Consider the following 25,146-nt stretch of genomic DNA (forward strand, 5'->3'; position numbering starts at 1 on the left):
TCTTTTCCTCTCCCTTGTGGGCTGCTCTGGCATCAGTAGTGAGCAAGATGATCCCCCTCCTCCTCCTCCTCCTTTCTCTCTGCAGATTGGGATGAGATGGGGTGGGCCCCAACATAAGCAAGAGTTTTTCTCCTCCCTGCAAAAACTATTTACATTTTGTTGTATGGACTCAGGGTACTGTAATACAGAAAGGGTAGCAGGAAGAGGTGTCCTGCATCTCTGAATCACTAAGGAAAAGCAGTCAGCTTTGTTTTGTTTTTATTTTTGTTTTAGTAAAAGCACACTTCCCACTCTTAACTTTTGAAACTTCCACGTGGCACAGAGGGGGATCGGTTCCAGTTGATATAAGCCTGGATGAAGAGAGGGAGGAAATAACTTAATTGCTTTAGTTCAGCTGGAGTGGAGAGGAAAGAATCAGTGTCCCTTTTTTTTGGAATTCAGCAAGAAGGTCGTGTTGTTGGTGAGGACAGATCCCCTGCAGGTTCTGTGGAGGTACTGTATGGAGCTCTGGGGGCATTCACAAAACAGGTGGCTGTATATTTATAATAGGAACTCTGCTGTCAGGGACAAAAAGCTGTGTTGCTTTTTTGGAAGTATTGCTGCACTTTGAGCATACTCTGTTATCAACAGGGTGCTTCTGTGCTTTCACCAAGAGGGGGGGAAATAAGGAATGGGAGGCTTCTGGGCTGAATGGAGGGGGTGTGTGTGTGTGTGATGGAAGGTTCTGATGTTAGTGCTGTAATGTGGGGCTTAGAAGATAAAAAAAGAGATTGGGTAGATGTGGTGTTAAAACAAATTTGGGGACTTTGCCTCTAAAACATCTGTAGTTTCAGCCTGTTGATCCCTGGTCCCTGAAGATCAGTTGCTAGGTTGAAAACCAGGGAGAGTTAAAGGGGAGGAAGATGAAATGCAGGAAAAACTGCTGATCTGTCACTCGTAGCTAATTTGAACCAGACCCCCAGAGAATGGGAGGATATTCCCACCTGGGATTCAGATTTTGGGCTGAATGCAGCTAAAATCAAAGATCTAGTCCCAGTGCAGCTCCAGTCTCCTGCAAGGAAATGCAGAAGCACAACCGTCTCTGTTCTCCTCTGCCAATTCCAGCACGCTGGCTTTTGGCATCCTCACGGAGCCTGCAAACTGTGTTGACCAAAAGTAATGGGAGATTGTTTATTTCCCAAGTCTTTATATTCAGTCAATAACTGCTTCCTCTTTCCTACTCACATTTTCCCATATGGTGACTTTGGAAAATTCCTCTCCGATTTCGTTGGGAAGTGCAGGAGGCTCTCGTTGGTAGAGGGTTGCCTGTTGCTCTCTCTAATTCTGCTGCTCACATCTGGAAAGGATCTGGCTTGGAAAGGGGAGACTCGCTGTGAGCTCAGTGCATGTCACTGACATGGCATGAGTGAGGGAGCCTGTGGGGGCAACAGAAATGTTCTTCTCCATTCAGCTGAGTTCTGACAGCAAAGGTGAGTTTTTCTGCACTTTATTTGTTTTAAAAGCTGGTTTGTCAGAACCTGCAGCAGCAGCAGCAGTCTGCCTTTCAGCTGCAGCTTTTAGCAAGGATATTCAGTGTAACAAACTCAGTTAACCTGTTGATTTTGAAGGAGAAGCCTCCCGTTTGGTGGATGTTTTTTCCTATCTGTGTATGTGTGTGTCCTGTGAGAATGTGTGTGGACAATAACAGATAACAGAGATGAGATACTTTGAAAGAGATTCCGTTGTTTATTGAGGTAACTGTGGTCACTGAGAAGCATTCAGTAACTCCTAAAACTTCAGTTTACCTCTGGAGACTGTGCCTTTTGTAGCGCCCTGTCTCTGGTGCTGTGGGGCACCAAAGGGCAGGTGCCAGTTCTGTCTGGACTCAGAAAGATGCAGTGCAGAAGCCCCTGAGCTGGTTTCAGGGTCCCTTCAGTCTCTGGGTGGCAGAACCTGATCCAAAGCCCACCTACAGCCAGGGAAGAGGACTGTTTCTAGTGGGTTTTGAGCTACTCCTTTAGAAAAGTTTCTTAAAAAGGCTTTGGATCAGGCCCGTGGGAATGAGTTGAAATGGAGTGAGTTACCTCAGACTTTCTTTGAACTAAAAATCACAATCATGTCTGGTTTTACTGCCTGCACTCCAGATGTACACAGATGTTCCTGTATCCAAAGTGTCCTGTGCTAGAGCAGCATTCACTCCAAAGGCATTGTAGCAGACAACAGTGTGCATATTGCTGACAAGGGGGTGAGATTGCCTCTGAAATTTTATTGTGCAATAGATAAAATATTTCATGTTAATTTTGTAACATCCTTTCAGCTGCATATGTGGAAAAGTCAGCATGTTGCAAATCTGTAGAGCCCAGTACCAACCACAATGTAACTGTGTTTGTATTGCTACAGCAGGACTAGTTGGGACCTGCATATAAAAGATTTTTTTCTTTAGTTTCTTTTGTAAGTATCTGTAAGGGTAAGCTGATCTATAGGGAAAATACTTTGTTAGAGACCTGAGATACTTTCTGAGATTATTTTCTCTAAGATTTCTGAAATATTTTCTGAGATTAGGTCACCAAATACTAAAGACTTTACTAATCCACTGTTGGCATACTCATATGGCCAGTTTTGATCTCACTGTTAATATTTACCTGCCATACAAGGAATGTTTTATGAAAGAGATTCATTTCATTATATTCAGCTATTCAGCTATATGGAAGCTGTGAAACAGTGGAGCAGGGGGAAGAGGGATTGATGCTAAATGCTTAACATCACCCAGCATGTTTGTAGCAAAGACAGGGACCAAAGCAAAACCATCCATGTCTTGGGATGCCCTGCCCTGTAGTCCCACCTGCTCCCATTTCTTCAAGTGTAAGTCAATGTTTAAAGAAATTATTTACAATTTTCATGACTGTGACTGAGAGCAGGATCTGTCCAGTGCTCCCCAAGCACCCAAAGTCTGTGAGAGCCCCTCGTGCAAAGCAGCAAAGCCCAGTGGGTGTAAATGGAGATGTGCAGTTCTGACAGCCGCCAGTGTGGCTCTGGGAGGTTCTTGTTTCTGATGCAAAGAAGGCATGTGGGCTGGCAGAGGTGAACAGAGTACTTATTTCATGTCATGAATCCACTGTGCCTTTTCACCTTAAAAGATCAGCCTAAGTAAGTCTCATCACTGTTAAATGCTTCTGATTAGAATAGCCAAGAGGATAAAAGACAGGCCATAACCAGCCCTGACTGAAAACCTTTATGTATGAAATCTGAGAAGGGCAACAAATGGGACCGAGGGGGCTGGGTTAGGGCCAGCTGGCTGCTCCAGTCCATATCCAACTTCTGTTTGGATTATTTTAACCTGCTGCCAGAAAGATAAAAGCTGAACGTGAGCCAGGCCTCTTAGGTTCAGATCAGCACTGTCCAAAATCCATAGGAAGCTCGTTTTGTTTTCAGTAGCCATGAGGTTTTGTTGTTGCTCCATGCACGTGTAGCAGCCCCTCCGAGAGTCACTCTTGTCCAGCCTCTGTGTTGTTTAAATAACGAGAAGAGTTTCTTCCTAAGCAAAACTGTGAGGACCAGTGCGACCGACAGCCACACTGAACTAACATTTTATGAATCTCCGGGATCACCTGGCGTTTCTCAGTATGAAAACAAGCAATAAATAACCGGAGGAATTGGGGCAGGTGTGGGGGATGCTGTGCCCGGGGCCCGCATCCCGGTGCCCAAACCGCGCTCAGAGGGCGTGAAGGCGCCCCGGGAGAGCGGGGCCGGCGCCGGGCTCTGGTCTGGGCCGTGCCCCGGGGCTGACCCGCTGTCCCGGCCCGTGCCCCGGGGCTGACCCGCTGTGCCGGGGCTGACCCGCTGTCCCGGCCCGTGCCCCGGGGCTGACCCGCTGTCCCGGCCCGCAGGGGCGATGCCGGCCGGCGGCCGGGCGCTGCTGGCGCTGCTGGGGCTCCCGGCGCTGCTGGCGCTGGGCTGCGCCGCCCACACCGACACCGAGCCCGAGCCCGAGGGCGGCCCGGCCCCGCGGCCCGGCCCCGCCTGCCCCCGCGACTGTGGCTGCACCCAGGAGGGCGTCGTGGACTGCGGCGGCATCGACCTCAAGGAGTTCCCGCTGCTGCTGCCCGAGCTCACCAACCACCTGTCCCTGCAGGTAAGGGACTGCATCCCGCCCTCATCCCGCTCCTCCCCGCTCCCCTCAGCTCCGACCCGGCTGCCCGCAGGGAGCAGCAGGTGCAGCGAGCCTTAAGCTCGACGGATGCGCCCGGTTATCGGCACTAATTCTCTCCCCGCAGATCCAGGGAGGGCAAAAGATACGAAATTTTTCTCTTTAGTCTCTCACAGCTTCATGAAAAGAATTTTTGTCCGAACTAACAGTTACTGTTTCTGGTGAAGGTCTTTCATTTTGAGGTGTCTTTGAGAAGGATGGGCTAAGTTTCTGGGCAGCACTGCCTGTTAGTCCAGGTGTTGAAGACACAGTGAACCCGTGCAGACACAGGGCCAGCCCATGTTCCCTCGTGTCCCATCTCTCCCTCAGCACACAAACTCAGCAAGAAGCAGGGGTGACACAGCCAGTGCCATCCCTCACCCCCAGTGGCACTGCCTGTGGCAGGGACACTGATGTCATGCCTGCAGCAAATGGTTCCACTCCAGAGATCTCATGTCTTGTTTAGGATAAGGACACGTAAGGTTGTGAGATTCTGGCTTACGGCAGAAGAAGCAGGATGTCCTGGACTGTCAGCAGTTTTCCATGCTCTGCTGTTAGTTAATTGATCCCTATGGCCAGGATTTGGGCAGGTGTCCTTTCCATGGCAGTGCTCTGACACCTGCAGGCGTGGCAGGGCCAGAGCATGGCAGCCTTGTGGCCGTGCCTCCTCTGAGCAGTGGCAGCAGTTCCAGGATTTCCAATGCCTTGCTTTTGGTTTATTGCTCCTATCTGCCAGTTCTGTCCAATGGATGAAATGCAGATTTTGTTCAGAGCTTTCCAGTTAGAAAAAATGTAATGTAAGCTGGCACCTTCCTCAGCAGATCTGTCCCAGGCGAGTGCTAGCCATGGCTCCTGCCTCTGCTGCCAAAAGAAAAGCAGCTTTTTGGAGCAGCAGCTGTCACTTTCTGTGCACTGGCCTGGCTTCCAGCACAGCAGGACCCTAACTGGTCCCTTAGATGCTAAAATAGAATCACTCATTAATGGTCAAAATGTTAGTCAGCACATTAATGAAAATCTGATGGCAGTCACCCCTGACAGTGGTACTAGTGAAAGTGAGCCCAGTTTGATGCTCCCTTTCTGTGACAAGTGGCTTTTAAAACAACCCAGGAATAACAGAAGTGATAAAATTGGAAATCCACCATGCCAACCTTGTAGCAGCTGCTGTGCTGCAGCCACAAGGTTTGGCTTTGGCAGATGGATTATGGGCCTTGCCAGGCATAATCTCACTCTGTGTGCTACCAGTGCATAAGACGGGTATTCCTGGGGATGAACAGAAGTTCAGGTCTTCCAATGCTGCTGGGTTTGGATGTCTTGGTTTTGATATTTGAGTTTGGCTCATTACAGAGAGAAGTCTTGACAGTGATTTGGCATGGTGGGGTCACTTCCAGATTTTATTGGAGTTCACAGTCTGGGTTTACTGGGATCCTTCTTGGATTACTTTGCTGATGATTAATACTCTCCATTTTCTTAGAATAACCAAATAGAAGAAATCTTTCCAGAAGAACTTGCTCGTCTTTACAGACTGGAAACTCTCAATCTGCAAAACAACAGGCTGACTTCAAAAGGTGAGCTGGCAGAGCCATGGGGTGGACAGAGCCTGTGCCTCCAGAACACCAGTGACACCTGATAAAGAAAGCCACAGAGTGATGGACTGACTTGGTTGGAGTGGTTCTCTGCAAGCCTCACTCCTTTGGCCATCACACACATCATGGAGACACTTTATCATCTGAAACACAAGACTCAGTGTACAAGAATGCAGCCCTGCTGAACCAGGAGGAGGCCTGGCAGCAGCTCTGTGTGCTGTGGCGTGAGATCTCCTCGTCCAGGAAACTCCCTCTGGTCCCACAGGCTCTTCCATGCAATGCACTGGGGAACCAGAAACCTCCACATGCTCAATGATTTCCTCCTGACTGACCTTGTTCAGTTCAGTCAAGGCAGTCAGTTCATGTAGTTCAGTCCAGTTCTGTCCTCACTGAATTTGGTATAAATACAAATATACATTGCAAATAAGGACATTTCCACCCTTCCAAAACCATTTTGAGTTTAGTAGGCAGGTTTTCCTTGCTCGGTCATATGCTTATGAGGGAAACTTGATGAGGAGCTAATAAGGAAAGCAAAAGAAACTCAGGAACTGGAGTAAATAGTAAGAAAACATGATATGGGATACAAAAGATGTAATTGTTGTGCATCACGTTAACTTGTGATCCAAATGCTCTTGCTTTCCTTATTGCAGTGACAGAGGACAGCCTTTATTGAGAATGTGGGAATATTATCCCTGGGCCCCAAGGCACAGCATGGGGAAGGCTGTGCCTAATAAGTTCAGCCTTTGACATTATTACCTTTGGGCCTTCTTGTTCCTTTCACAAGCTGCAGTGCAGCCCTGAGTTTCCAACGTGTTTTGACATGGGAAATGGCTTCACCTTTGACTCCTGGTTATCTCAGTGCCAGGTGAAAATGTTACTTTCAGTGTTTCCATTGTGACAGCAACTGTGGTTGTGTGATCAGCTGGATGTGGAGTGACTCAGCTGAAAATGAATAATTACTGGGGGAGGATAAGCTCTGAGCTGGTTACTGTGTGGATGGATATCTCTGCTGTGGGGAGCAGGACAAGGGAAGGGTTGTGGCATGCAGATACTGGTGTGATTTTGGCAATGTAGTCCTACATCAGATCCATTCATTGAGCAACCTCAGATTATGCCCTTGCAAGAAAAAAGATTTGCAGAATCATAAGCAAATTACAAAAGAAACTGCTCAGACAGTGTGGTTGCTGCAAGGGGGGTCTGCCCAGCTCTGCCCCTGACTCCTGCCAGGGGGTTGGCCACAAGCCTTGTATGCTTAACATTCCTAACAGTCTTCCATTGCTCTTAACAGCCAGTATTGTTTTGTGGCATTTTTAATTAAAAAAATAACAACAATAGGTGTGACCCAGATCGTTTCATTGGCCATAAAAAATAGTTCAATCTCACATGGACAATACCTGAGAGAGAAAGCTGCCCCCTGGTATTTTCTCTCAGAGAGGCAGTAAGGTGCCAGTGTCACTGATTAGTTATTCCTTTTTTTAAGGGTTGCCAGAGGAAGCATTTGAACATCTGGAGAACCTGAATTACCTATACCTGGCAAACAATAAGGTAAGTGGCTCTGAAACCTTTCAGAGTTCTTTTCTAAATTGATTCTGGAAGTTAAATGAGCAAGTTGTCAATTCTTTTAAAATGTACATACTAAATAAGCAAAATGTGCTAAAGTGATATTCTAATGCAGGGTCATCTAAGGTCAAGACAATCAGTATGTGAAAAATTTAGAAGCTACACATGCAGGTATATTTTGAACACTTATTTATTTGTACAACTGGTGAAAGGTTTCCCTTGTATAGGGAGGTACAGAGAGCCCTGCCTGCATAAGTTACCACTGTCTTCAGTAGGCTTTGGATCAGCTGCATGGAGATTTGTTTTCTGCCTGTATGCAAAAAAACTGTGAGGGAATGGTGTGAAACGCTGCCTGTCTCATCAGATGAGGCTGTTGAAAAATTTGTGAACAAACAGGTCTTAGTACCTGTGTTTGAGCCATCAAGATCTGTCAAAGTCTATCCAGTTTTCCCTGACTCCCATTCTTATTAGGTTTGATATGGGGAGGATACCCCCACACAGTGAAATGTGCCAGTCATTAATTTATTCTTTTAGCTGCAGTGATAGGAGCTGAATTTCTTTTTCTAATGGAGAAGATCCTGAGTGCTTTCCTATTACTGACCCAAGCTGGATGTCTTGACAGAATCCCATCTTTCCTGCCAAGGCTAGGAAATGAAATAGCTTCTCACATACCCTTACATCTGGGTGGTTACCATTATAGCTTTCTTTATCCCCAGCGATTGTCCACAAATATTTGTTACAGAAGAAACTGGGCTACCACAGAAAAATATACGTTAAAACATCAGACAGAGCTTCTTTGTCTACAAAAATCCTGCCCTTCCATCTCACCCTCCCTCTCTATATATATATATTTATGTCTGTATATATATATTATTATCCTCTTAAAATCTGGGACCATTTGATGTTTTCATTAAATACATGTGGCCCCATTTAGGTTTCGGTCAGGCCAAGACACATCCAGAATCACTCCATACAGAAATATATGGAGTGATTGAGAATAGAACCCATTCCTTAGTACAGTAACATTGTGTTCTTTTCTCCCTTTCAAGCACCATTTCCATGTAACAATCTTGGCAGTTAATAACCCCATAAAAGGGAACAAGCCAGGGCTGTGAGTAATATTCCAGAACCTTGCACTCCGATTTTCCCTGTGCGACAAAACAAAGCGTTTGGTTTTTCTGGCTCTATGGCAGAGAAAAAAAGAGTCCCAAAAGAAATTGCCAACATCAGCGAATGTCAGAAGCAGTTATAGTGAGAAGTTGTGGACCCACAAAAATAACACATTTCTATATAAATCCCAAGCCAGGACAAACCAGATTGGCTTCAAACTGCAGGAAACACTGTGGATCAAGTTACTGCGGTGTCTGGAGGAGAGCAGGGATTTGCTGGTAGTTTGCTCCTTGTTTTATGGATTATCTTAATGCATGTTTATCTTCCATTGTGATCCCATCAGATGTAGCTAAATCAACTTTCATTACACTGGCATAGATGGTCAGAGAAAAGAAATGTAATAGACTGAAAGCCTTCTGTGGGTTATGAGTGACAAGTACTTCAAGGAAAGAAGGGATGCTGTAGTTTCCTTTCTAATTTTTCACCCCATTCTCATATTTTGTATCTCTCATATAGTATGCACAGTAAAGAAATTATTTCACCAAACTGTAGACCAGGTCCTGAGCTGTCATGATTTACTATAAGTTGGTGACAGAAGGTTTTGCATTTCCTCGTATCCCCAAAGTGATACGGGATTCACCTGGATCCAGTACTTCTGTTTATATCAAAGCTTGATCTAAGCAAGAAAACTTGTTTCAAAACTTTTGTATTAACCTTCTGAATTCATTAGTTAACAGTGGAAAAAACACTCTCTGCCATATGGAAAGGAAGGTCCAGCAGTAAAGCTGCAAGGAAATTGCAGCTGGAGAAAGTCAGGTTGTTAGGCAATAAACTGGACAAAGCTATTCAGTCAACCTCATTGTTGCTAATACCTATAACAATCCAGCATTAATCCTTCAAGCAGTCAACCAGTGGAATCAGTCTCATGACCAAGTGCTGAAATGCCAAAGCAAAGTCCTGAGCAAGTGAAAACTCTTTCTGGATGAAACTTCTCTTTCTCTTTCCTCTTTCTTGTGGTTCTGATGTCTCTCATTCCACATGTCTGAGCCATGCCCTTTGTTTTGTATAAAAGTTATGACCTAACTGACCATGTTTCTGGAGAAAAGCTTTAATGTGCCACCCTGTATAAAAATGATTAAGTCTTGTTTCCTGTGTCTGAATTCTCAATATTATGTCACAGTAGAGACTTATTTGAGGCACTGTCAGACCTTCCTAGTCAGCGATGAGTGCCTTTATCCAGTTCCCTGGTACCACATCTCCCACATCAGGAGACAAGAGATTGCCATAAAGCCAAGAGCAGTACTGTGGCAACTGCATTAATATGCAGAATGCCTAATTCCACTGCTTACATACCATCTGGGAATACTGACAGGAGTGTGATTTGTGGGAAAGGTCTTTTCTGTGTTTGTGACCATTAAACAATTAAGACAGGCTAAGGATGGAGATTTCAGGACAGCTGAAAATGAAGAACAGTAAATAACATACTTTCATCTTTTTTAAAGAAAGGATTGTTTTATGAGTCCAGTAAATTGGAAGTTCATGGCTGTATTTCATCAATGCACACTTGACACACTAGATGGGTGTAGACACCCTTTAGATAAATACATAGTTTAAGGTTTGGGTTAGGCAGTTCTCCAATAAAGTGTCTATTCTCTAACACAGTGTTCATATTTTAAATATTTTTGGTTTTACACTATCATTCATAACCAATTGAAGTTTTATGGTAATAAAAATTTGAAAAATATGTTTTCTCCTCATATAAGTTTTGCTGTGCCTTGTTGGCTGAAAGGACCAGGCTCTGTTTCACATAACAGAGCTATGAGGACAAAGCTTTACAGATCCCATGAACTTCAAGCTAGAAGGCAGATTTCATCACCCCAGTTTCCTATCCTGATCTCAGAGCTTTAGATGGCAATGAATTCAGTATCTCACCAGAAAAGTTCTCTCCACAGCCCTCCAGAGTGTACATAAAATACTGGATGGTCTCAGCAATGAACACCTGTAACCACAGGGACTGCACCTGCCCTTCTGCTTCTGTGCTCAAGGACTCTCTGTTACACCACTGTATTACTAATTTGTCTCCCAAGGGCTTAATCTTCATGCAAAAATCTATGGGTTTATGCTTCCCAGAAAACTTTCCTCCAGCCTGGATTGTAACCTGTATTCCTGGTTTCCAGGTGAATAACTTTGCTTTTAACAGCCACTCAGTGAACCTGGCTATTGCTCTGTAAAACTGAGCTTATTTTGATCAGTGCTCTTCACTCCACCAGTTTGTTCAGGTACATGTGTTTCTAGTGTTATTTTTCAAAATCCCTGATAAAAACAGCAAGAGACCAAGAGCAAACATATTCAACCCTATACCTCTTGTCAACTATTAAGTTTTGGAGACAGAACTTTTCTGTATTTTCTGATACATCACTTGTTTATTAAACAGAGTATCACTATACAGTAGGTTTTTGCTTTGAAGTCCCTTTTGATAACCCAGCATTCCTGTTCTTTGGGAACCTGGATCCTAAATTGCAGAGATCCCTGTAAATGGATGCAATGGCACAGAAACATGAAATGACAGTCGCCCTCCATAATATCCTTTCAGAAGAGAGTAAGCAGTAGGTCACTGTGAGGTGGGCTGGAGTTTCTTGGCACAGCAAACTGAGGAATTAGGAACAATAATAAGCAAAGTGTTTGCTCTCTGAATAACAATCTCTTGATTTCTTCCACCAAAAAGAGACAGGACTCTTCCAACCAAAACAAACATTCTCATATCTTAGAGCAAAAGTCTGTCTCCTTCCTGGAGAGATTAGTGAGTGGGGACAATTTGTTTTCGTTCATACAATCCACATGCAGTTTAATTTATTTTTGCCCGTTTAGAGAAGATAAATTTGCAAATGTTTTACTGCTTGTCTAGTACTTGGTTAAAACTTGTTGCATTTAATTTAAATTCCCCTGTATATTTCTTTTCCAGCTAACAGTGGCTCCGAAATTCCTACCAAATGCCTTGATCAGTGCAGATTTTGCAGCCAATTATCTCACTAAGATATATGGGCTCACATTTGGACAGAAACCAAAATTGAGGTAAGGGACAGGGAAGTAAAACAACAGTGTTCTGCCACTGCTTGGATACAACTGGTGGATGATAAGAAACTATCTGGCTAAACCATGTAATTGCTCACTTGTGTTTTTTGGAGAGAAGTTGACTGTTTATTATTCTCAGCATGAAAGATCAAATAATCTCTTAAACAAACACATTCCAAGGGCTTTTACTGGCTGCCAGACACTTTTGCATATATAAAATTAAATTGCCCCCTTTTCATTTGTGTGTCAGTTAAGAATTGAAAAAAACAGCTTTAGTTTCTCAAAATGGAGATTAATGTTTAGAAATCTCTAGTTTTATTAGACCCCATTCATTTTTAAGAATAAAATGGGGTGGAGAGTGCAGTACTCAGTGCAGGTGAGTATAACTCAATTCCAGGAAAGCGTAGCCCTTCAGCACCTTCAGAAGTGGCTCATTCCCTCAGACCTGGTGTCGAAGTCTCTGCTGGTTTCAGGTTGGGATTTGCTCAGCTGGATCCAGTGCAGCACATTGGCCCATCCCAAACTCAGATGCACACAGCCCACCTCCTGGGAGACAGGGGCTTTTCCAAAGGGGTGCTGAGTAATCTGTATGGACACTGCAGCATCCAAATCCTGCAAAGACCTTCCAAACTCTGTTGGGAGCAATTTATGCCGCCAAGTTTGGAAGCAGTTAATAGCAGCTGACCCAGCTGAGCCCCTGCAGTCCAATCTTGTGATGAACTGAAGAACTCTCCATTCCCACTGAACTCTTGGGGAGCTGAAGCTCCTCTGCACTTACTGGGCCTTTTGTCTCCTGGGCTCTTGGAACCTGAAAAGGCTGAGTCACTCACAGATTTCTGGCAATATCTCATGATGAAAGAAACTACATTATACATGTTTTCTTCCTTAATCTGAGGTGCAGAAGCTGCTGTGTTTTGATTTCATATTGAAATTACTGACTCTTCTGAAGTGATTTTCACACTCTCCTATACCAACACTAATTTTAGTCAGAATAGGAACTCACTGATTTCCAAGATTGCTGATATAAAATCCTAACACAGTTGCTTCAGTTGTTTTATTTGCCCCCAGCAGAGTTCATGGTCTCAGAGCGACGATTTGGAAAGCAAGGTTTTCAGAAAGGCAAATATTTGTGAGCTAAAAGTACAGCTGACCATGCAGGGTAAACAATATTTCCAGTGTGGCTCTGAACTCCCTGGAGTGTGTGATCACACAATTGTATTTCCATACTGAGCCTTTCCTTCCTTCCAACAGGATATTGCCAAGTTTTCTGCAACTGGTGGAGAATCCAAGAACAAGTTGAAAAAGCCCACTTTGATACTGTGCTCTTTTGCAGTTTTAACCTGTCTCTACAAATTTAGCTGCCTGCTGCATCTTGGGGTAAACACAGGAAAGGGAGAGGGAATCAAAGTCAGTAAAAAGAAGTCAAATGAATTCATTTAGTTGAGCCAGTGAAAAGCAGGAATAACCTCATAGGGGTCCATTGTTTTGTACAGAGTTGAAAGCTGTATAAGAAACAATGAATCAATTTTTGAAAACCTGACTGGAAAAATGCTTCTGTGAATATTAAAGATTTAAAGTAAGAAGAGCAAAGGGAAATAAGAAACCCTGTTTCTCTCAATCCCAAAGGCTTATTAAAAAACAAAATTCTTCCAGACTAAATCTGCTGTCTTTCTGTCAGTATCTTTTCCCTTTCTGAGTTCTAGGAGTAGGAGAGAAACTGAAAATTGTATTCATGTGCAGGTTTGGATTTTGAATAGACCTAAATTTCAGAGGGTGTTGGGACCAACCATTTGGTGTTGCATCTATCCTTGCTAAATTAAAGGGCACATTTTAAAAACAAATCCAATTAACTCAAGGTAAGAAGAAAAGATTGAAATTTAGTTTTAAACAGCTTTGTTGTGGAAAAAAACAACTCCAGATCTCACTATCTGTTGAACTTCATCTTTTATCTCCTTCCAATAGATCTGTGTATCTTCATAACAACAAACTTTCAGATGCTGGGTTACCTGATAACATGTTCAATGGCTCTGCTAATGTGGAGATACTCATCATGTCCAGCAATTTCTTGAAGTATGTTCCAAAGAATCTCCCTCCAGCACTGTATAAATTACACTTACAGGTAATGGCAACGAAGTTTTGTGTTCCTTTAGGGTTGTGACAAAGTGCTGTGTTGTGTGGGATTCAGCCCACACAGCCAAGCCATTCCAGTGCACTTGGAAACATCCCCAGGCCCATTTTCAGTCTCCTCTGCTATATCCTCAACAGTTGCTGTTTCCCATGTCCTTGCTTTGTTGTCCATGAGTAACAGTGTGTTTTTGCAAAACACCAGGATGCTCACAGGGGACAGAAATGCTTTTCTCTGTTTTCTGGGTAATGTATTGCAAATGCCTGTGTGCTTGCATTGCTAGTCTCTTCCCTGCATAAATGATATTAATACATAGTAGAACAAGAAGGTGGGTCATTCTCCATGGCCATCCAGAGACTGGCCTCCCAGTTAAGTTTGCCACCAGTGCTGTTTTTCCTGAAGCTGCTTACCCACCATGTCCTGGCTTTGCTCACTAACTCCTTTCACACAGTCACTGTTTCCCATCAGTGACTCCTGTTTGCTACTGACCTGGCAATTCCGACAACACAGTTTGGATCAGTGATTCTCTACTGCTACAACTTCTCCAGCAACAGTGCAATAGCAGAAGTTGTGGTATCAACTACTCTCCAGCATTTTTAATTCCATGTCATCTGATTTTGATAAAAAGGCTTCATCCTGTCTGTGCTGGAGATCCCAGCCCTGTAACAATGGCAGAGCTGCAGCAGTGGGGAGCCCTGGATCCGCCTGCTCCGAGTGCTGACAGCTCCTTGGACATGGTTAGGCTGGAGTCTGTTATCAGCCCCTGCACTTAGGCAGTTCTCTGCTGCCTCCCAACTCTCTTTTCCCTTGAAGGTTTCACCATTAATTCTCGTTAAAGTCTTCTAGAGAATAGGCTTCTCCAGCTTGAAGAGCAGTAAAGGCAACATGTCTGATCCTTTAAATCACTGGAATTTCTCTGCAAAGTATGAACTTATGAGTCCCCTGCATTTTTTTGACATTTATAGGTGATCATTGTCTCCTAAAGGGATCTCAGACTTTGAGGATTATGCTTTGAACTCGTCTCCTTCCTTGCTGTCCCCAGTTGTGTTAAGGGCAAAGATGCTGAGGAGAGAAATGAGTGTTTTATTTGCAAGTGCACTGTCACAGCAGTTACATTTACCTTGGTATTTTGACTGGGAAAAAACCAGGACAATGGGAAATGAGAGACAGGCAATAGTGGACCAAAAGTGTCTGAAAGCTGTACTTATGATGTGACAGATCTTTTTTCTTTTACTATTCATTGAGACTCTGAGCTAAAATCTATCTGTGGTGGTATCTATATTAGCTGGCACATGCATCTGGTCTAGTCTGTCCATCACATTATTGTGTGTACATGGATCAAGGGAATTTTAACAAGTTCAGTGTCAATGTTTTATATATCCTTTTATATTTCCTAGAATTCCCATATAGAATTTCTAAGTGGCATTTAGTCTTGTATTTCATTTGTTTCTGCTTGCTGGCTATTCCAAAGCCACACTAAGGCCATGGGAGTAATTAAACACAGGAACTGTACCTCTGGGAATGACATTAATGCTGGAAGGATGGCTGATTCCCAGCTTCCAGCCTAATTCTTCTTTATGGTAAAATCTGTCTTACAAGACCTAGAAATTCTGAGCAAACTCCAGAGGTGGTTGCCTAAATTACAGTATACATTGCACATAGGTGGAAGACTATGAATGCAAAATAAAACTGTCTGGGAGGTACAGGGCAAATTCTGCCTTCTTAGCCCAAAGGTTCCATGGGGAATCAATAAAAATAGTTTGTATTATTGCAGCCTAGTATTTGTATTTATTTCTTCAGTGGGATTATAATGCCCTCTGAAATATCTTATGTCTAGCCCTTTTGAAGGTTAACTGCCTGTGTTAGCTGAACAGAACCTGAATGTCCTGAGTTGATTCATGCCAAGTAATGTGCTTTGTGCTCTAGAGCAACAAGCTGGAGAAGATTCCCAAAGGAGCCTTCAGTGAACTCACAGGTCTGCGGGAGCTGTACTTACAGAACAACTACTTGTCTAATGAAGGAATGGACAACGAAACTTTCTGGTGAGACTGAGCTGTGCAGTTTGTACCTCTGTGTCTGTGCCTCCTGTGGTACAGTTGTACATCTAACTGAACAAAGGACATCATAAAAATCAAATTTATTAAAAGCTGTATGACGTGCATTTCACTGCTAAATCTTAGATGCTGCCATTCAAAAGCAGAGGTCTGAGTGAGTGGTTGCAGAATAGTTTTACATAAAAGACACAACACTGAACATCAGCCTGCACCACCCCCTGACTGCTACAGTGCCAGTCACACCAGGTACTAAGTGCCCTCTGGGTAAAGTCACCTAGAACAACGTTGGCAGCCAGTCTCTGTTCTTCCAAACCAGTCAAAACTGAGGTTGCTTTGGATTTTCCAGTTTCTAGGGCAGTTCACTGGAAGTTAAGGCCAGATCTTCATCTTTGCTAAAGCCACTTCTGAGTTTCTATGAAGGTGACTTGAAAGCAGCCACAGATACAGAGCTGTGAATCCACCTGGCCCAGCTGCACCCCTGACTGGAGCAGACAGGGATGCAGTGGTGCTGCTCAATAGCCAGATGGCTGCAAAAGCTTTGCTACAAACTGGTGTAACAGAAATAGCCTTTGGATGTCCTAAATTTAGCCTGGGACTTAGCACTCAAAAATTTAACAGTTATTTCTCTGCTTGTTTTACCTGAAAATCCAGACCACATAATCAGTCCTGCCCATAATTCAGTTCTGTAAACTTTCCTGACCTCCAGACATGAAAATGTATCAAACTGTGCTCTCCCTTTCCATTTCCCATTCCCAGAAACCTCCCTTAGTAGTTCACTACATCTGTTTTGAGTCCACCTCCAGGTCATGTTGGACATATAATCTCTGTTAAGAAGTTCCCAAGCTGAGGGAACCTTGCAAATTGCAGCAATGAAGTTCTTTACCCAAAGAGTCTATTTGTTCATTCAGAGAATGCTTGGATAGCTGTGAATAGCAGTGTAGTAAGCAGTCAGTGATTTCTGTAATGCATTAGTTCTCATATTTCCTGAACACTTCCTAGTCCCCTGCAGTGGGTTACGTAGTGCCATGCAGATTGAATCTTTGAACTGAGACAGTGACTTGAAATACAGGGAATCCAGGATTCCTCAGTCCTGGCATATAACACCATTGATCCACATCCAGTTGGTTTAAGTGGTTGAACTGTGGATTTAATTTAGCTTCAACTGAGACCATGGAATCCAGATTCAGTAGCTTACACAAAGCAGCTCTAGTCCTAACTCACTTCCATAATGCTGGAGGGTCAGGAGAAGTTCACTCCCTTAGCCCAGGACACTGAGTTAGCATTTCTGCTTTTCATAAGAGGAACATTTCATCATCTAGAAAGCAGACCTGCTTTTCAGTTTCAATATATCCTTTCAGAGACAGAAATTACTCCTGCTCAGGCTTTGTTTCTGTGAAACCAAGAGCTAAATTCTGTGCTCTGATGGCACTCCCGTGGCACCTTCCTCATGGTCTTTCTTCACTGAACTTGCTCATGTGTTGCTATCTGTGGTGTCAAATGAGAGACCAGTGACTGCAAAACTCAGCCCCGTGGCAGTTTGGGTGTCTGTGGACTGTGGCAGGTCCTCTGACTGGTGTGGCTGGGGAGGAATGGCAGTGCCTAGTCTGAATCCTTAATGGCAATACAGGAGCTCCCTGTTTTGCTGTGCACATCAGTCACACCATGAGACAAAAAGGGCAGTCAGTAGTGGGAGCTGTCCTGGGTAAAAAGACTCTAACGCAAAGACTGTAAAATCCTAGGGGAAGTTGGTTATCATTTCACCTTGCCAAATCTAAATGGAGAATGTTTTCTTTCCTTCTTTCCCAAGGAAATTGTCCAGTCTTGAATACCTGGATTTGTCCAGCAATAACCTCTCACAAATCCCAAGTGGTTTACCTCGAAACATCATCCTCCTCCACCTGGAGAAGAATGCAATTAAGGTGATTGACAGAGATGTGTTAACCCAAATTAAGAACCTGGAGTACCTTCTGCTCCACAATAACAAATTAAAAGCCCGAGGGATTCACCCATTAGCCTTCCAGGGCTTAAAAAAGCTGCACACTGTCCACCTGTACAACAACATGTTGGAAAAGATTCCCAGTGGCCTGCCCCGGCGTGTGAAAACACTTATGATCCTTCATAACCAGATCTCTGAGATCAACAGGAATGACTTTGCTACCACTTACTTCCTTGAGGAGCTGAACCTGAGCTACAACAAGCTCAAAAGTCCCCAGATCCATCGGGAGGCCTTCCGTAAGCTGAGGCAACTAAAGTCCTTGGATCTTTCTGGAAACAATCTCCACACAGTCCCCTTTGGCTTTCCAAAGAACTTGCAGGTCCTGAAGCTGAAGGAAAACGAGATAAGCATCATCCCAAAAGGGACTTTGTCTGGCATGACAAAACTGCGGGAACTGTATTTGAGCAACAATAAACTGAAAGTAAATTCAATTTATTCAAGAGCTTGGAGAGAACTCAGCAGTCTCCAGGTAGAAACACCACATTCTCTAATTGTTGTAGTGATGCTGATGTCCTTGTCTGTCTGCCTAAGCCAAACTGTATAACACCAGTACTAGATGTGCTTGGTCCTCATGTTCTGGGCTTGCATTGTAAGAGCTACACACTCTGTTTCTAGATAGAAATTCTGTGCTGTTGTGCCAGAGGTGGGTACCTCCCACTGCTGGCCAGGGCATTGGCCCACCATGTACTGCTAATTCTGGGAAATGTAAAGATAGCTTTGTTTCTGAACCCTAGCAGTGTCCTATATTTTCAGATAAACATTAGTGAACGTTGTCATTAAGACTGAAATTAGGCCTTTCAAATAGCTTGTCTCCCAAAAGATTTAAAATCAGCTCTGAATAGAGACAGCAGGAGGAAGGAATGCATAAACAAAAACACTCTTAATTCTCAAAGCCCCCACATCAGCTTATGGTCAGACAGGCCAAGCTGTAGGATTTAGCAGCTCAGCTGGCTAAGGCACCTGGATAGCAGCTAGGAGGTCTGGATTCAATCAGCAGTCTTCTCATTTGCTTAATTGTTGGAGAAAGTTAAACACAAACCATAAGGCAGGCTGGAACAATCAGATTTGTGCTGTGCAAGATGACCTTTCACAATTGTTACACTGGCTGAAGGATTTGTCTGCATTTCCTTTTAGGCAACAGCCCCTTTCCTGCAGTGAAAGGTATTACCTTTGTCATATGGCAGCCACTGCGGGTTCATGTGGTCACTGTGCAGGCAAAGAGTGCACATCTCAGAGCAAATCAGGGATAAGGGACATGGAGCATATGTCACACTGGCCCCAGTGTGTGTTCAGACAATCCAAACGTTAATCTGTGTGACCATTTCCCTTTCTGTTGTTTCTGGAACTAAACAACAGCTTGTTTTTCAGTTAATATGAATCAGCAATGCAGCAACAGTATCTGCAGAGCTGTTGGCTTGCATCAGCTGCAGATTTGATCCATGGTTTAATAATACACTTTGCCTTTGTTTGATGCCTCACTTATGTATGTGTGTGTGTGTGTGTGTGCATGCAAATATACCTAACATGATAAGTAGTCTGGAAGGAGGATGCTGTTGAGAATTACAGCTGCTTGGATTGTTTTTCTGCAGTACCTTAATAAAAATGTGGGTTGTTTTATTTTCAAACAAAATTGGGTCATGAGACCTGTTAGGCAGCTTGATTTGGTTGGAATAAGCTTTCATTCTTGTAGGGTCCATTCCAGCTACTTCATGGCACTTTTATTCTACTGTCACTCCCTTGTCACTCCTCAGTGTCAAGCCAAAGTAACATGTTGGAGAATCAAACACTGGCCCTGCAGCTGGACCTACCCCACAGCAAACCCCATTCACATCAAACAAGGTTCAGATAATAGCACACACTTAAAATTCTGTGGGACTCATGGTGCATTTTTGGCTGGTGCTTTTCTTTGGAACAGTGTTACTGTTGGTTAGTTGTTTCCATTATAGTTATAGTTGAATATTTTTTATCATTAAGGGCTTAACTGTGCAAGTGGTTTCTGAGTTGGTGCACTGGAGTGCATTTGACTGATAACCAGCACATAAGATCCTGATGGTGCAGGTACTTAGTAAAGGCTTTAGTCCTCACTGTTTCCATGGAAATCACTGGAGACTTTCTGCAACTGCAAAGCAAGACTTTTACATAATGCACATAGCCCAGTGCTGGCCTAACAGTCGGACTCAATGATCTTAAAGCTTTCTTCCAACCTAAAGGATTCTATGATTCCATGATAATTGTTTGCCAGACTGGCATTATGTGGGGAATAAAAACACTGGAATCACGTTGTTTGCAGAAGTGTAGCTTTGAATAGTGTGTAACTAGTGTGTGTCAGCTTGGTGCTATGAAAATGCTGCAATACAGGATAACAAAACACCGCTATTGATCCGTTCTCTTGCATAAAATTAAACAGAGGAGTGATAACGATCTTTAGTCCTGATGTCTCCCTCCATGTTAGAATATTTCCAGATGTTTTTATGTGTAGCTGTACCTAGTCCCTAACCTTAGCCAGGCAAGTGTTTGCAGTAGCAGCTTCCAAGGAATTCTCAGGCATATCTCAAACCCAGCCTGTTTTTAATTTACTTAAAGCCTGGGGACAGAGATAAAGAAATGTTGGAGCTCCAAAACAAACCAGCATGATGTCTGATGTGAAATCAGGATGCTAAATAGCAGTGTAAGAGAGTAGGATTGTCTTGGCCACACTTACCTAGATGCAAATTAGAGGCAGATTAAATTAGTTTATGCTATAATAAATATCAATTCAAACTTAAATATCTTCTGGATTGTTTCTAATATTTAAATTCAGTTATTTATTTGCCCCCTGGTTGTCTCTTCCTTGCAGTCACTAGACATGGCTGGCAACCAGCTGACATCCATCCCATTGGGCCTGCCGGAATCTCTGGAATATCTGTATCTCCAGAACAACAAGATCACAACGGTTTCAGAGCATGCTTTTGAATCCACACCCAAAATAAAGGGGATTTACCTCAGGTAAGGTCAAGTCTCCACTTAAGCACACAAGATTTGTTTTCTTCTTTGTCCACTTTATAATTGCTTACGTTTTAGGAAGTGTTTAAAATGCTAAGTTTCTAAATGAGCAACTTTGTTTTATAGTAATCTGTGAGGAAACTATGTTCATCTGCTCGGGAAAGACGTGGATACACATAATAAGCTCTTTCTGTTCAGAGAGCTTGTCTTTTCTGTGCTTATTAGAATGGATTGGCATGTTAGTAATTCTGGGAAATTAATGTTTAATATTGTGTCATATTCCAATATTCAACTGTGAGCCAGAAGTTTACAGTACACTTCTAGGAGCACAGCTTTGCCTGTGCCTGTTGGCCCTGGATTTTGACAAAATCCCCCTCCAGTGAGGGTGTGTGACTAATGTTGAAGTTGTGCACATTCCCTTGATAGTTTTGTCAGAAACAAGTGGCAAGTTACAACTGTGACAGTTACGTAACTAAGATTAGAAGCTTTGCTGGTTTTTTTCTCACTCTGTCAGTTGGATGAGGACTTTTTTTTATAGGTGACAGATACTGACCTTTTTTACGTGTAATGTAAAATCACAGTAATGTAACTGGTTTAAGCAGAGCTTTATACCACAAGAAGTGAAGCAAGAATCTCTTCCAGTAATATATTCAGTTTTAAACTGATGGCATATTATTGAAAATATTTATTAGAAGTAACTTATGAATCCCCATAGAATATTTGATTAAGCTGATCCAGTGGATGTGTTCAAAAAGCTCAGTCTGCACAAGACTAAATATGGTCTTATTTTGTCTGTATGCAACTAAACTGCCCTGTAGTTCTGAATAACTCTGGAGCATACCTTTTTGGATGAATGATTCCATACCAGGCAAATAAAATTACAAAGTCTGGTGTAAATTAGAGCAGTCTGTCTATTCAGCTGCTCACATTTATGAGATTTTAGTGAATGCTTGGATGTGAACCAGAAACCACATACCACATTCTATATTTCTATATAAAGAAGAAAGGAATTTGCAAAACAGTTTTGCTAACATATTTAGGAGGCAACTCCACCCAAGCTAAGTTGTATTTTTTAATGGGAGACTATTAATCACTGTGAAACAATAACATACATATGGAATATTAGACAGAATATGATTTTAAGCGTGTTCACAAGTCACAGACCAAGCAGTAAATGTGAGAGGTTCTTAAACTGCAGATTAGTTTATTTGTATTCCTGGAAACACAAATAACAGCTGAAAAATTACTGCATGTTGCTTTTTTTCTAAGGAATACTTGGTACCAATATTTTGAGTTTTGTGGGTGAAGAATTAAGGTATCAAGGAGCGACAGAGAATCTCATGAAAAATCAAGCTACACTTTGAAATGTGGGCTACGGAGCAGATGACTTTCCTCTTTGGGAAGGAGGAAGCAGAATAGCAAGAGAAAGAATTTGTGGGGGAGGAATATATAATGATTTTGTTTCCTTCCCCCATCCAGAGGAGCCAGCACTTCTAGAGCACTGTTGTGGGTCAGTGTAAAGATAGAGTAACTTGGATCAGTGTAAAGTTAGAGGAACTCTGCAGAATGGCTTCCTCCAAGTCTCCTCATTTCTGTGTTGGATATAAAAAATGGGTTTATTTTAACAGAAGGGCATTTTTGTTTGTTTACAGGTTTAATAAGATTGCAGTTGGAGCACTGAAAGAAAGTACCTTCCAAAACCTAAAGCACTTACAGGTACTGGATATTGAAGGGAACCTTGAATTCAGCAACAGTTCAAAGAATAAGGATGATTCAGAAGAGGAAATGGAAGATGAGGAAGAGGAAGAAGAACTGAGATAAAATGTGAACTCACACAATCACGCCATGTGAGAGGTAACAACTGTAGTTCAAGGATCCAATTCTCAGACTTTCGTGCAAATAATTTCAATTTACACATATGATTAAAGCATAACAAGGGTGATTGAGCCCTGGACTCAAAGACTTCCACTAAAATATGACTGTGAATTGCAAATCAAGAAGGTTTGAAAATATATTATTTTGTAAAATGAAACAGTATATATCTGTGTTTTAGCAGAGGCAGAGGACTGTTCATAGTGGCTTCTGCTTATAGCCACAGCAGGCACAATAGTTAAATATGAACATCCTTGTTTACTAATTCGGATAACAAAAAATGAAAAGGTATTTCATGATAACTTTTAAGCAAGTAGCTCAAAAGGAAAACAAAGAACAAACTAGAAAGCTTACTGATGCAGAAGACCGTGTGAGCTGAAAATGGATTTAAAAAATTATGCAAGTTAAAGTAAGATTAGACCCACTGTCTGTCAAACACGGCATTAAGATTACAACCTGCCTCAAGCAGTACTTAAATCACTGACCACTTGGAGTGGGAAAATAATGCTATACTTAGTATATTTCTTATGGAAAGAATAGTCTTTCTAGTTGAATCTCTTATATTCAACTGCAGAAGAAAAGATGAAGGGAGAATAATGTTTGAAGAATATGCATTTTTTCATAAGAATAGCGATCTGCCTAATGTATCTCTTAAGCATCTTATATTCAAAGACGATGAAATTCAGGACTACTCTTTACTTCTGGAGATTTAAACTTTAAGAGTGGAAAAAGAGAATCAGCTTTCTCCCTAATCAACATTTTGTCACGGAGAGTGACACAAGGAATTGCTAGGAATAGTGCTAATACGCTTAAAAGATGATGGGGCTTGGAAAGGGCAGAAGCTACTTGGAAAGTCAAACACCAGACCTTGAGGCTGGGCTGTATGAAAACTTTGTGAGGGAAGAAACAATTTGTATCTGCAGACTTAGAGTACATATAACTTCAAAATCAGTGTGTCTCTGGTTTAGTTTAGGACATGTGTGCCATGTTAGCAGGTAGTAAGTTTATCTTACTCTGAATTCTGTATTGCATTATGTAATTTATTTTATTTTTCTGTTTTGCAGGAAAACATATGGAAAATTACATATACGTCTATGTGTATATATCTATATAGATATACAGAGAACACTTAGCAGAACCTGCAATGAATTACGCAGAAACTGTCGTGGCACTGAGCCAGGCTCATGGAAGACAGTGTGTTACAGTGCCTTATTCAGGGAAAGACCCTGAATGCCTTTCCAAAGCTTCCAAATCATCTTATACAAGACCCAGGATCATAAGGGATTGCTCGGGAACTCACAAAAGCTGGCTTTTGTTTCTTCTGTTTCTCTTCCTTCACTGTTTCCATCTGTAATATGGGACTGTTTTCAACACATGCCTTCAAATGCCATTTTTGTCGCTGCATTTTAAGTGAACCATGTATAAGCTTCTTTTCCTCCACCCAGAGAAGCTGTTGCTGATCAGGCAAGATGAATATTTTCAGTAGTTTCATGTCTGGAGCAGCGTATGAGGCATTTTGGTCATCAAGCAACACTAATAATTCTGGATGCAACTATTCCTCTGTTATAAAAATGTGTATATTTGGATGAGAAAAACAAAATAAGGCTGGATCCCATAATATTTTATCTCTACTGCCAAAGCCTGCAGTATATTCCTGTTTTAGAAAGGTTTTAAGATAAAACTATTGCTCTTGTGAATATATATATATATATATATATATATATAAAATCTGTATGTCTGCCTTCCAGAGCTTTGCTACAGTTTCTGTTTGCTCTTGTATGCCCATGTGGCAGTTGTGTGAATGTCTCTAAAGGTATGATCAGAGGATGGAATGACAATGTGAAGGGTAATATATGTGGTTGAATTTTTTACATAGTGTATCTTATTGAGAGTCAGGAGTGAGACTAGAGATGTAAAAGCGATAAGTGAGCATGGGCTGTCTTAGGAGAAAACTGTTAAATGTCAAGAGAAATTTGTTTAGTTCAAGTTTGGAGACAGTGCCTGGTGTTGTACTCAAAGCCTCACCTATTTTATGATGTCAAGTACTTTCAGCTCCTGTTGGAGTCATGGAAAATAAGGAAACCAAGGAAAAGAAGACCCACGGAGGTACAAGTTTCTTAGTTGATTATAATGTCCTTCATCTGAGGCAGTTAATCTGCATGAGGAAATGGTCTTTTCTTTTGAGGATTTCTGATTGAACACATGTTGTTTTGTACACTGCATTCCAGGATTTACTTGGAAACACAGTTGGCTTAATTTTTTACCAGCTGTTTTCCTGCTGGAGATCTAGTTCCACACTCTCCTTTTGGTTCCCATAGCACATGACAGTAATTTCAAGCTGTTTCCTACCTTAGACAATTCAACACAATCATCAATCATAGAAGGAAAGATTTCTTCTTGAAAAAAATAAAAGCTTGGCCTTAAAAGCTGCAAAACCCCATGTTTTTGAATAGCAGCTATACAGCTGAGCAATAAAATAGCCTTCTTGACTGCTGGGATAGATTTCTACATAAAATGTTTACAGAAGTAGCTCAAGTCAACTAGCTATCTCCAGCAAACACCAGTGGAAGTTTTGTCAGTCTTTGGTGAAACAGAGCAATTGATTAAATTCCTGAACAAGCTGAGAA

At 42.3% G+C, this 25,146-nt stretch overlaps 1 protein-coding gene across 1 annotated transcript; it reads left to right on the forward strand.

The window, feature by feature from the left end:
* Positions 1 to 222: 222 nt before the first annotated feature.
* PODN (podocan) lies at positions 223 to 25,146 on the forward strand. Its single transcript, XM_032696680.1, has 11 exons — positions 223 to 492; positions 3,867 to 4,111; positions 5,637 to 5,730; positions 7,229 to 7,293; positions 11,381 to 11,490; positions 13,453 to 13,609; positions 15,542 to 15,657; positions 17,477 to 18,134; positions 20,502 to 20,650; positions 22,300 to 22,501; positions 23,584 to 25,146. The coding sequence occupies exons 2-10, from the start codon at positions 3,872 to 3,874 to the stop codon at positions 22,466 to 22,468; spliced, it is 1,758 nt and encodes a 585-aa protein (XP_032552571.1). The 5' UTR covers positions 223 to 492; positions 3,867 to 3,871; the 3' UTR covers positions 22,469 to 22,501; positions 23,584 to 25,146.

The sequence above is a fragment of the Chiroxiphia lanceolata genome, chromosome 9, assembly GCF_009829145.1.
Source record: "Chiroxiphia lanceolata isolate bChiLan1 chromosome 9, bChiLan1.pri, whole genome shotgun sequence".
In the NCBI taxonomy this organism is placed as follows: Eukaryota; Metazoa; Chordata; class Aves; order Passeriformes; family Pipridae; genus Chiroxiphia; species Chiroxiphia lanceolata.